Raw genomic sequence first — 13,567 nt, 5'->3', positions numbered from 1 at the left:
TAACTCGAGCTCACACATACGCTCTAAGCAGGGCTGAAATTAGCCCCGGTTCTCATGGAGAGGTCTCGCTCAGGCTCAACATGTTTGTGCAATCTGGCGACAGTAAACATCGCTGCCGGAGGCTTGCAAGCACACTCAGGAACTCAGCGTATCTCCTGAACGCCTACAGCCGGCAGTATTCGGGAGGGCGAAAAACAAAAATAAAAAAAGCCAGACGCAATCTGAGAGTAACAATTTTGGGTTTTTGTAGCTTGGCTAAAGTTATCTCAGGTCTACTGGGACAAAATATCAAGCTCTTCCTGACGCAGGAAACCTCGAGGAACAAAAAACAAAAAGAAAAAATATCTTGAGTTCCTCCGTGGTTTGGAAAAGGCAAGTGTTTTTTTTTTTTCTTTTTTTTTATTCTAAACTACATAGATGGCCAGACTAAATATAAAAGCCACACATCCCCGAGGGAAGAACACCGAAAAAGAGCCACAGATGTGAAGCTAGCATTAATGAGATGCTAGGCTAGAGAGGAAAAATAGGAAATTGGGTGGCGCACACCTTTCAAGCTAATTCTTTTTTGGCAATACCCCCTCAACAAAAAGAAGAAAAAAACCTCCACCCTTGAATGGGCAGAGCAAGCATGCAAATAAAGCAGGGAGGCGGAAAAGCCGCACAGCCTGAAAGGTGCAGTATGTTTAACCAGTCCCAGATGGGACGAGACCAAAAGAAATCGTGCCATTCTGCTATAAGTAAGTGGGCCGGTTTGTTCGGCATTAATGCCTGCTTTTGTTTTTTAAACAACTAATGGTCTGATTCTATCAGATTTAAAGCTTACGTTAACACAGAGTTCTGCAGAGATACAAATGACACACCAGCTGGTCAGCATGTAAGTAATAAAACACTCATGCTGTCGTAGAAAAATAGTAAATGCCAGGGTGTTCTGAGAAGTTCCACTTACCACCCTGAATTCCATAACAAATATATACCATCCTTTCCACAAAACCAGATGTATACATTTATAGCATTTGGCAGATGCCCTTATCCAGAGAGACTTGAAACCGAGTATTTAAGGGTTAAGGGCCTTGCTGAAGAGCCCAGCAGTGGCAGCTTGGGTGGTGTTGAGATTTGAACTTGTGACCTTCTGATCCAGAGTCCCATAACCATTAAGCTACCAGTTCCTGAGCTACCATACCATACTACACCTTACTATACTTTAATCCCTAGCACACACACAATCCAGGCTGATATAATCTCAAACCCATTTACTATAACTTCCTTTTCAGACCCCCCTCCGCGTCTAATCTGCGTCCCACAGGGAGGTGTTCTTGGTTCATGCATATTTACATTGCCACCAGCTCGAGTCACGACCCCCAACAATGGACATTAGTGCAAGACAATTCCATCCCTGCTGGTCCTACTAGATTTCCGAGGTCACAGAGGGCAGAAGACCAGGTCAGGTAGGTGGTGACCTGCAACATTTCAGGGTTAAAAGGCGGTGCCAACGAGGCTACTTCTCAGGTGTCACAGCTGGCTAAATATATCAAGCAGGGATCTGTCGGTGGGTAGTGCGCTTAGGTCCTAGCAATTATTTCACACCATTTAGCATCTAATAGATAAGGGGAAGATGGAAGATGTGGCAAAAAGGTCCAATCAAAACAAGTTTCATTAGGCTTCGAACTGGGGTACAAAACGAAAGAGGTGCCTTTTTGTCAGGTGGACAAGTGCAAGCTCCTATCCAGGAAGGCAACTGATTATGCTGTCTGGGTAGGAGTGAAATTATGCTCTCTCTTCTGTCAATCACATCTGGGCTCATGTATAAAGAAGACGTTTATCAAGCCCACTTTATCTCCAACAGCCCTAACGTGAAGGTTTATTTTCTAGCCAATCTAATCAAATTCACAGCAATTTTCTCCATCTTTCCCAGTGTGTTGGTGACTCAGACGCAACAACTGATCGATAAGCTCCTACTGAAAGAGGCAAAACAATATTCCATGATACTGGGCAGGCACAGTGACTGGCAGATGGTCCTGTAGGGCACGAAGCAGCAGCGCATCCTGTCATGCTAAATTTACCAGTTCCACAAAGTGAGATTTCCCAAAAGAGCTCCCTAACAGCCACGTCTAATTTACCCTCCTTAATGAAGTCCCCCGCATCACCTTCGCCTAAACGAGCACTTAATACATTTTAGAGAGTTTTCGCGGAAGAACTTTTCCAAAGGACATCGCTTGGTACACGCATAAACCCTTAATGTTTTATTTATGATCATTTCACAGACCCACTTGTACATTAATTATGTATCCCACAGAGCAGAAAAGCATTTTTCAGAAAGGAAAAAAAAAAGGTAAGAAGAGCACGTTAAAGGTATAAAAGATAAATTCTGTGCATAATAAAATAAGGGGAGTGAAGCACTGCATAGATGTGGTGTGCCAAGCAACTGTTAGCATTCCAGACAGCTTATTTTAAAGCTTTTTTGGCCTAGGTGCTCACAGTGACCAGCTGAGTGAGGTATAAATACATTCTTTGTGTGGTGCTAATGGGGTCAGGTTTTGACTTTTTGGAACAGAAATTGGGTTTGGTTCAATAAGCAATTCCTTTATCAAATAGTAATAGGGTAGAGCAGTGATCTTAAATACGCTTTTGGCTCTGATACCCAGACTAGAATAAAGCTTTTGTGTGGAATAAAGATCGAAAATAAGAAAAGGAGGAAAAAATGTAGGAGGTTAAGAGTGTTGGTGTGTGGTGGATTGGCAGCGAAGTGGGGGGAAGTGCTCAGCAACTAGTTTGGAATGTTTACGACAGGTCTGAAAGACAGCTGCTCCATCTGTTCCTGCCATCAATTCTCTCTCCTTAAGCTGGAAAACTCGAAATTGCATCTCAACACTGTCTTAACGCCAGGACGACTGCATATGCACCTGATTTCTGAAATTAAACCCACCTCTTGCTGAGCGGTACCAACATTTGCCCATATCACCGGGTGGATTGATGCAAAAGCAATCTGCTTCATGAAATATTTATGAAGAACAACCGCTCGCAAACATTTCACATCCAATCTCACCCTGAGCAGCCATGAGGAAGAAGAAAAACAAAACAACTCACCGGTTTCTTCATCTATGGCGAAGATTCCCAGGCCAGATCCATCTCGGATCGAGTAGCGAATATCTCCGTCTCTTCCTTTGTCCTCGTCCTGAGCGGGCACTTTCATGACCGATGTTCCGATCGGGGCGTCCTCTTTGATAAATCCCTTATCCACAAATAACGGGAACAACGGTCGATGTAAATTTTCATTCACGTCTACGACTTCCACCTCTATGTGACAGGTGGAGGATAAAGAAATTGGTTTGCCTTTGTCCTTGGCCCTTGCTACGAGATTGTAAACTTGTTTTTTCTCATAATCCAGATTCTGTACGATGCGAACAGCGCCACTGAGTTTGTCCACTTCAAATTTCCCATCGCTGCTGTCAACGAGACTGTAGCGTACCTGACTCGATGTTCCAGCATCGGGATCATGAGCTTCCAACCACATAATAACAGTACCGATAGGTAGATCCTCACGGACTTTTACCCGATAACTGGAAGGTATAAATTTTGGAGGATTGTCATTCACATCTTCAAGTGTGATTTTAAGCGACACGCTCGACACAAGTTGAGGTTCAACGGTAGCCTGGTCACGGGCCGCAATCCTGAGCACTAGCTCAGCCTGAACCTCCCGATCCAACGGCTTTTTGACCCTAACCACTCCAGTCTCCTCATCAATAGCAAACTGACCTGTGTCTGCCAATATAGAATACCTGACAACACTGTTATCTCCCAGGTCTCTATCTTTGGCTTCAACCTGAATGACTTCAGTCCCTACAGCCGTGTTCTCACTTATTTCCACCGCATATGTGTCTTGTAAGAACTGTGGGCTGTTATCATTAGCATCAGTAACCTTGACGTCGAGCAGACGTGACGAAGACTTCTGAGGTATTCCGAGGTCATACACAGTAATATTTAGCGTGTAATGATCAGATGTCTCTCTGTCAAGCGGTGCATATACCTTCAACCAGCCATCATTCATATCAACTACAAAGCGACTTTCTGTGTCACCTCCAGATATGACATAAACCAGCTTTCCATTGAAACCAGTATCCAAGTCGGAGGCGCTCAAATGGACAATCCGAGCCCCGACTGGAAGATCTTCTTTGACTTCGACAACACTTGGGAATGATTCTGCAAATTGAGGTGTAAGGCGATTGACAGCATGAAGGTCTAAAAAGTCTTCCGTGTCCACTTGGCTGTGGATTTTACTGCCTTGTAGCAATTTTTCTGCCAACATTGTAGCCACACCAGTGTCCACACACTTGGACTGAACAGGCTTACGTGGCGTGACAACAGTTATATTCAAGAACATTGGTGGAGTTCCATGTTCCCCATCGCTGGCTACAATCAGCAAGCTGTACAAGGATGTCTTCGCTGCCTCACCCTCGTTCAGAGGCTGCTTTAAGGACAGCACCCCTGAGTTTGGGTTTAACTCAAAAAGATCCAGGTCATTGCCAGCTTTAATCATGTACCTGACCAGCTGAAGTTCATCAGCATCAATGGCGGAGACGGTTGTGATCTGTTCCCCGGTGCCGTGATCTCTGGGCACGGTTACCTGGCAATCCACGTTTTCAAACAGAGGCTTGTTGTCGTTCAGGTTGCTCAGGCTGATTGTGACTTGCGTCTCGACTTCACGTCGAAATGGTTCACCCCAATCCGATGCGCGTACTCGTAAATTATAAATCCTGGGCATCAGTTCGTAATCGAGGTGTTCTGAAGTACTAATAACACCAGTGAAGTAGTCGATAACAAAAGGCTGGGGAGTCATGTTAGCAATACTGTATGTGACGTAGCCATTTTCACCACTGTCTAAATCGGTGGCTTTCACCGTTAAAACACTGGTGCCGACTGGCATGTTTTCATCAACACTGGCCTTATAAGATGACTGCTGGAACTCCGGGGCATTATTGTTCACGTCAATCACATCGATAATAACTTTGGCGGCTGCTTTTCTGTCACTAATAATTACTTCTAATTCATAGTGTGGTAAAGAGTCAGCATGGATGGGTCCAGCTGTTGTAATTAAGCCAGTGTCGGAATTGATTGCAAAGGGAATTTTGTCCAATTTATGTTTGAAAGCATACTTCAATTGGGGATATTTTGGCACAGCTGCTACCATCACAACAGGAGTGTGCAGTGGAGCAAATTCACTTACATTGGCCCTGTAAACAGATTGTTCAAATTTAGGGGGCCCTACTTTAAAGTGCGGAGAAGTGATGTGTATAACTTTTGCTGAGGAAAACTGCGGTGGGCTTCCTTTATCCTTAGCTTGAAAAGTGAGGTTGTAACCATATGGCTGGCTCTCCCAGTCGATTTCCTTTACTGCTTTAATTTTGTATTCCTTACTGCCGGGACTGGTTCTCATAGCTCGAAACTGCTGCAAAGGGTCTCCCGCTACCACGCTCAGAGACGCTATCTCGCCATTAGCTCCTTGGTCGTCATCCTCGACGGTCACTATGGCATACGTTGGGTCCTTGTCCATATCCGAAGGCATGAGGGTGACAGCTGTGATGACCGGAGCGTTTTCATTAGCCTGCTCCACGCGTACCGTGAGTTTAGCCATACTGCTAAATCCGCTGCTCCCGTACAGCTTCATCCCGCGATCTACTGCTAATATCTCCAAATCGTACTGCTTTGTCTCAGCGTAATCTAATTTTCCAGTTAGGCTAACCACCCCACTTGTGGGATGGACTGCAAACATGTCCGTCCACTCTCTAAAGCTGTAGTAGTACTCTCCGTTCGTACCGATGTCCGCATCTGTCGCCGTGACCTTAGCAATGCTAGTGCGGATCGCTGTGTTTTCCGGCAAAGATACGGTGTAAGAGGTGGGAGAGAACAAGGGCCTGAGGTCATTGGTATCGAGTACTTGAGCCATGACTCGGGCTCGTGCCTCTGCATTTGAGTTCCTTTCCACAGCTTTAACTGTAAGCAAATAATGGTCTCGGACCTCCCTGTTAAGAATGGCACTGCTGCCTCCTTTGGTCCTTATTCTCAAATAAGTAAAGTCCCCCAGTTGATATTCCTCAGCTTTGAAAAGATTCTCGTTGTCACCTGACACGATTTTGTACCGTATTTCCCACGAAGGGTCCGTGTTGTAGATGCCCATTTTGACGGGGCCTTCCAAGTACGTTTTAGCAGCAGAGTTTTCAAATATGGTGGCATTGTAAATAGGATGGGTGAAGCGTGGAACAGACTTTGCAGAGTTTTCAAATGTGGTGGCATTGTAAATAGGATGGGTGAAGCGTGGAACAGACTTTGCATCCAGCCCTTGGTTTCGGGTGCTGCTGCACAGGAACAGCAGCAGCAGAGCCAGCAGCAAAATCACCTGGGTCTGCATGGTCGCAGAGCTCTCTTCACCAAACCACCTGCCAAAAAAGGAAGAGAAATATCAGAAATGGGTGTCTCAAACTGCTATTTATAAATGTAACAATAACTAATTAATTATAGCGAAATCTATAATAACATCTTCGATGCGTCCTGCTTGATGAAGCTTTCCCACACAAACCACCTGGCAACGGATCCTGAGGGGTCCCTGGATGCCACATTGATGAGCCATCGATTGAAACAGGCAAGAAAATCTATACCAGGCCTTCTGTAGCCTGGGATGCCTTTAAGTGTAAAAACCCACAAAACCCTTAGTGTAGATTTTTTTTTATATGGCCATAATAAAGTAACGCAAATATTAAGATGCGTACAATAATATTTGGGCTACTTATTTGAGCAATAAAGTTAATCGACCTCACAGGTATGCGCCCTATGTCACGTCTTGAGAACGGCTGTATGTGTAACTGTGCTCCGAGGAAAATCAAATGCAGTTAGAAAAGTTAATGAATCCAGCCACTGGGATGTTCAGACATCACACTGTACAGATTGATCCGAAAAACAAAATTCTCTAACAAGTAGCATTCATGTCAGATCCTCGCAATGAAAAGAAATTGCGGTGTGTTTACATCATCAATGATCAGAGTCGTTCGTCTTGTTTTGCCGTCCGCCTATTGGTGGATTATAGACTTTGGAAACTAATTAACAAATTGAGAACATTGCCAGAACATTTTTTCTTCAAAAACCATCAACCGACATACAAAGAATTATTTTACTATTATCTGCTGCACCGTACAACAAAAAGTCAGCATCGAGGATTCGCTTTATCGAGATGCAATCACGTTTCTGCAATGAAACAAATCTAAATGGCAAATCGAGCCTGGCGCGGCAGATACGATCCGCGGCGGGCTGAACGCTCGCTCGCTCTCCCCCTATCTCTGATTTCCAGTCGCGCTAGTCTCAACAGGCGCCCAGTGGCGAATGATTTACGCCAACCCACGGAGGATGGAAGTCGGTGTGTCCTGGGTGTATATACATACACACAAACACACACATTCCACTGGGTTGTTATGAGATTCGTAATCTTCCTGGCGCTGTTTAGCCTGGAGACACGTTTCGCACGAGTCACAGCATCACAGCGAGTCCACTCGCCTCTGCGGACCGGATTATTACTTCACGGAGAGATGCGAGAAAAAAAAGGGGAGCAGCAGGAAAACCAGTACTTCGGTAGTCGACGTTCCGCATGATAAAGAAGTCGTTCATTCTTATACGCCAAAGATTTATTTCGCGAGGATCGATTTCTTTTAGAAGCACAGATTTAATTGTGCTATATTACATATTTAGATTATGTGCAAACTCTTTAATAAACAGTGTAATAACTGGATATTTGGATAACGAAATTAGGTTTCCTTTGAAGTCCTATTGCTCGCATGGGTTCTTACCATGTCAGGGAGCTTTGTGGTGCCCCAGACACTAATGCTTGCTCATGAGACACAAAACTTATAGGTGCTGAACTTCATATTTTAGAACCTCGTCCTCTCTGTACAGGTGCTTTGGGACAACGTTCCAGTGTTCAAAGCGCTTCTACAAACAAAACCGACTTCAATTCAATTGAATAGAGCCGGGAGATGTTTTCATTCTTGCACATATAAAGCACACTGATCATGATGATGTGTTCTGAGTTCCACTTTGGTACAGACCCCTAAACCCCCATATGCCCTGAGTGTATATTTGGTATATGCAGTAGACCACCAGAAGATTCTACATCTCACAAAAAACACATTTTTTAAGATGAAGATAAAAGAAAAATTAATTATTTCATTTTTGCCCAATGCAGGTGTGTGTGTGTGTGTGTGTGTGTGTGTGTGTGTGTGTGTGTGTGTGTGTGTGTGTAAGATTATACCCAGGGCAAAGTTTGCAACATGTTTTCCACTTCCTGCTTGTTATACAAACTTGACACACTTCAAATAAATCCGCACACGACCGCTCGGATTTCGGGTTTGGATTTGCGAAACAACAAAATCTCAGCATGGAACCAAAAGCGAGTTGTTCAACTGCAAAATCCCTGCATCCCATCCCCCCTTCTTTCTCTCTCTCTCTCTCTCCCTCTTTCTCTCTTTTCCAACCGCGTTCTTTATTCATGTCCCGCAGCAGATGCATGGATGCGTGTTCAAACAAAAGCCTGCAGGAACTTCACAAAACATCTCTACATTCAAACAACAAATAAACATCCCACATTTACAAACATTTCTGCTTTCTATCTCTCCATATCTCTCTCTATATATCCCTCTCTTTTTTAATCATCATGCTCAGGTTTCAACCAGTGCCAACTAAGCAGTAATTACAAACCCGACCGGAGAAAAACTTTAACGCACCGATCTGCTGAACATCTGGACAAACATCTAAGGTTCCTTCTCCTTCTTTCCTACCTGATCCGACTCTAAAGCTCCTTGCTTGGTGGGTTTTCATGGAGTTTAGAAGTTCCCAGGTTGGACATGGCAGCGAGAAGCTTTTCTTTCTCCTACAGTCTGCTCCCAATAATGCGCTCGCTCTCTCTCTCTCTCTCTCTCTCTCTCTCTCTCCCTCCTTCTCCCTCCCTCTCCCTCTCTCTCACTCCCGTTCTCTCTCTCTCTCTCTCCAGCATACTACTCTACTACTCTTCTCATGCTCCCATATAGTACGCCACCTAATGGCTGAAATCCTAATCTATCTAGAATACTAGTATGCGCTTTGCGTGTCCTTCCGCGGTACCGCAGATCCAAAGAGACCGGATCTACTTCTCTCTGGCACGAAGATTAAACAAAAAAAAATATATATAAATTATAAAGCAGAAAACTCTATAAAACGCATTGAGCTCAAATTTGGACTTTTATAAAAACAATGAAGCTTTTGGTATTGTCTTTAAAGAAAAAAATCAACTTAAAGGAAAACCTAAAACACAAAAATGCATAAAGTATTCTTACATTTAAATACAGGTTATAAAGGTTATAAACCCGGGTTGCCATGTTGGTTAGATGTAACTTTAGTGTATTTATTATAGTTAAATCGCATAATTATTAATTTTTTTAACCCGGACTATAAAATATAATTAATATGAGATTATCACTATTCTCCTTATTTATTTATTATATTTATTTATTTATAATTATGAGCCAGGCGCGGTAAAAGTGCCTACAATCTGGCAACCGGAACCCCGGGGTTTTCTCAGCGCGAGCGCGTGCTTAGAGTGGGGTGACAAGCCACGGCTCGGAGAGCTCGAGCTCCCAGTCGCGGGGGGGATGGCGCTCGTTCACCGCAGAGCTCCGGTTACGCACGCGCCTCTCAGTGTAGCCAATAATAATAATAATAATAATAATAATAATTATTATTATTATTATTATAAGAACGATAATAAGAACGATAATAATAATAATTATAATTATCGTTATTATTATCGTTATTATTATTATTGTTATTGTTGTTATTATTATTATTATTATTATTATTATTATTATTATTATCATTATTATCATTTTTATTATTAGGTTCCATGATCCTTATGAAGTTACCCACCGCGCGCGCTGGCGGTCCGCCGCTGCAAAGTTTTCGCCGTTCAGTCGAATTCCGAGAGCGCGTGCATCTCTCTCCGAGAACCCGTCCGCGTGCGGCTTTCGACCTACATCTCCAGCTCCATCTGCGTCTTCTCCGATCTTCTCTCCGACCTTCTCTTCTCTCCGCTCAGCGCTCGTTCGCTGTTCTCCCGCGCTGCTCTCCGACGCGGCACCGACTCACGCACGAGCTGCGAAACCGAACGCGCGAGCTCCCGACTCCAGATTCCCGTACACACTGAGGAGGCGCGTGGAGACTAGAGAGCGGGGCGGGAGTGACGTCACGGGAAGCTCCGACATCAAAAGATTAGATAGATAGATAGATAGATAGATAGATAGATAGATAGATAGATAGATAGATAGATAGACAGACAGACAGACAGACAGACAGACAGACAGACAGACAGACAGGCAGACAGACAGACAAACAGAGACAGTGTTAGTACCCAAGTCTGAGTCTGATTAAGTTTTATCAAAACCACATTTGGCTGAAAGCCTGAGGGAATGAGGGGCGCCAGGTTCTCTTTGTGTGTGTGTGTGTGTGTGTGTGTGTGTGTGTGTGTGTGTGTGCACTCCTAAGCCCAGCATACAAACCTTCAAGTGTCACCCTCTTTCATGAGAAAACCTCCCCTGTGCCGTTTCACACACACACACACACACACACACACACACACACACACACACACACATACAAAGCTTTAACTGAATTCCGGTTTGGTGATCTAGTGGAGAGCTCCAAGGGCCTTTGAACATCATAGCGTTGAAACATTCCATTGCTGGCCATGGCATAGCCCTGAAAAGCGAACAGCACATCTGCGTGTGTGTGTGTGTGTGTGTGTGTGTGTGTGTGTGTGTGTGTGTGTGCGTATACACACTTCATTTAACTTGTTAATCCACTGATTAAATCTCTAACCTGAGCCACATGCTTCATTATATATATTTGGATAGATGTAGTTGTACTGCAGCACTTTTCCTCCAGAGTTTACTGGGTTTTACTTCCTTTCCTAAAATGATCACCTTTCATTTACAGTCATGTTGATGTTCTCCTGAACTTTACACTGGAGGCGATCTACAGAAATCACTGTTAGTCTTGGCAGAGTGTGGTATCAGTGTGTGGTATCAGAGTGTGGTATCAGTGTGTGGAATCAGAGTGTGGTATCAGTGTGTGCTATCAGTCTGTGGTATCAGAGTGTGGAATCAGTGTGGTATAACTGTGTGGTATCAGAGTGTGGTATCAGTGTGTGGTATCAGAGTGTGGTATCAGTGTGTGTGGTATCAGTGTGTGGTATCAGAGTGTGGTATCAGTGTGTGGCATCAGTGTGTGGTATCAGAGTGTGGCATCAGAGTGTGGAATCAGAGTGCGGTATAACTGTGTGGTATCAGAGTGTGGTATCAGTGTGTGGTATCAGAGTGTGGTATCAGAGTGTGGCATCAGAGTGTGGTATCAGTGTGTGGTATCAGAGTGTGGTATCAGTGTGTGGTATCAGAGTGTGGTATCAGAGTTGTATCAGTGTGTTGTATCAGAGTGTGACATCAGAGTGTGGAGTCAGTGTGTGGTGTCAGTGTGTGGTATCAGAGTGTGGAATCAGAGTGTGGAATCAGAGTGTGGCATCAGTGTGTGGTATCAGAGAGTGCTATCAGTGTGTGGTATCAGAGAGTGCTATCAGTGTGTGGTATCAGAGTGAGGTATCAGAGTGTGGCATCAGTGTGTGGTATCAGAGTGTGGTATCAGAGTGTGGTAGCAGTGTGTGGTATCAGAGTGTGGCATCAGAGTGTGGTATCAGAGTGTGGTAGCAGTGTGTGGTATCAGAGTGTGCTATCAGTGTGTGGTATCAGAGTGTGGTACTTTTTTGGTTTTAGAAAAGGGATTATAGAGGTTATGCAGGATTCTGTTAGGTAGCTTCTCCATAACTGAGGCCGATGCGATTCATATCGATGCAAAGCCAAACTATACGATAAATTAATGATACATATGAAGCAGCTACTGACTTCTTTTCCTGTTCGGGCTCCAGGAAGATGCAGCTCTACCTCTGCCATGTTAATCAGTGTTACCGATGCACATATGTTAAAAACGATGCATTGGGATACAAATGTCTTGTATCTGATTCCCACTTTTATGCCGACGCACCGATGCGAATCGCTGAATCTTATCATCTCTAATGTCGAAAAGATTTGGAGTGAGATTTTGAGCGAGCCGAAAATAAAGGCGCATTTGAAACTCGATCGAGTGGAGGTACAAAGGTGTGATTTTTTAAATATATATTTCTTGCCTGACAGAATACATTTGACGGCACTAAAGCATTACAAAGCACCGGTGGAAGAAGCTTTAATTCCATTAGCAGCCGAACTGCTGGTGCAGTTTCACATCAGCGTCTCCAGTGTCTGTCTCCAGTGTCTGACTCCAGCGTCTGGCTCATTTCTCACTTTGCCTGAATTCCACAGAGTAAGTGACCCTGAATACTTAATTGAACTGTTAATGACTGGTGAAGTGTTTCCGCTCTTTCTCATCCCCAGGGATGCTGCTACGCTAACACCCGGCCACACACCCCTGACTCATCAGATCGAGGCGTCACCACAGGAATTGCTGTGCTGAAGCAGAATTTACATTTCCGGACCATTTCTACGACGTAAACTAAAACGATTTACTTTCTCGCCAGGTCTATCAGGAGTCAAGGGAGTGTGAGGCGGTGTTGGGGTTGCTGCCTGGAGATTATCTTTGTCTAAAGTCTGTAATATGACACAGTGAGGGCAATTAGTGTATTATGACACTGTGTTAAGGTAGAATGTATCTAAGTTCTTTAAATCACCTTGGACACTGTTTGGGTTTAGAGCATTCCCATGGTCCCTGGTTTGATTGCCAGGGAATTACTGTATCAAGCATGTTATAAAGCTAATTCTTACAACAGTCAGCCTGTCCATCGTGGCTGGACAAAGCTGTCTAAATCAAGTCAGGGGCTGGGATACCATCAGCATAGTATCATAAGAATACCATCCAAACTTTTTTAACTATCTAAGCCCATAACACTTCAGAAAAAACTTTCGTTTGCTCATCCACATCCGCAAAAATGGCGTTTCCAAATGTATCCACTTTGTAGAGCGTTCTCAAAAAGCTACGTTTTTGTTATATAAAAATACCATCTGCTGTGCAAGCCCAAACATCGTTATTAGGGGAGGTGGTAACTTAGTGGTTAAGCTAACTAAGCTACTCCCCACCCCCTGATAAAGTTGTATGGGGTAGCTTCGATTGGGGCTTTAAGAACTTTGGACTTTGGATTCGAAGGTCATGAGATCAAATCCCAGCAACACTAAGCGTCCCTTGCTTGGCCCCTGAGCAAAGCCCTCAACCCCTTAGTTGCTCAGGTGTATGAGGGCTAAATAAGGGCTAATGCTAAATGCCATAAATGTATGTAAATATCAAACTTGTCAAAGCCACGTAAATCCGTCCATCACGTCCAAGCCATAACAACCCGTACAATCTGACAAACTGTCAAATCCATCCAACCATCCATGACTGTTCAGTCCACACAGTTCTGCTCAGTCTCTGGAATCCATCTAAATCAGTCAAACCCTTTCCAACGCCTCCAGCATGTCCA

The 13,567-nt window shown here is 44.1% G+C and overlaps 1 protein-coding gene across 6 annotated transcripts in view; it reads right to left on the bottom strand.

The window, feature by feature from the left end:
* The window catches only part of fat1a (FAT atypical cadherin 1a), a 75,380-nt gene extending 65,166 nt beyond the window's left edge, over nucleotides 1-10,214 (bottom strand). For 4 of the 6 annotated variants that reach the window (XM_046843545.1, XM_046843550.1, XM_046843549.1 and 1 more), the window contains exons 1-2: nucleotides 8,817-8,929; nucleotides 3,085-6,431 (exon numbers count right to left, since the gene is read on the bottom strand). In XM_046843545.1, coding sequence (XP_046699501.1) covers nucleotides 3,085-6,403 — 3,319 coding nt within the window. In that variant the 5' untranslated portion in view covers nucleotides 6,404-6,431; nucleotides 8,817-8,929. Of the gene's footprint in view, nucleotides 1-3,084; nucleotides 6,432-8,762; nucleotides 8,930-9,939 lie in introns of those variants that run through there. The other 2 variants (XM_046843547.1, XM_046843548.1) reach the window with 2 other exon arrangements.
* Between the last annotated feature and the right edge of the window lie 3,353 nt (nucleotides 10,215-13,567).

Source organism: Silurus meridionalis, chromosome 28 (genome assembly GCF_014805685.1).
Source record: "Silurus meridionalis isolate SWU-2019-XX chromosome 28, ASM1480568v1, whole genome shotgun sequence".
Classification (NCBI taxonomy): domain Eukaryota; kingdom Metazoa; phylum Chordata; class Actinopteri; order Siluriformes; family Siluridae; genus Silurus; species Silurus meridionalis.
This window is presented reverse-complemented; position numbering and strand designations above follow the sequence as displayed.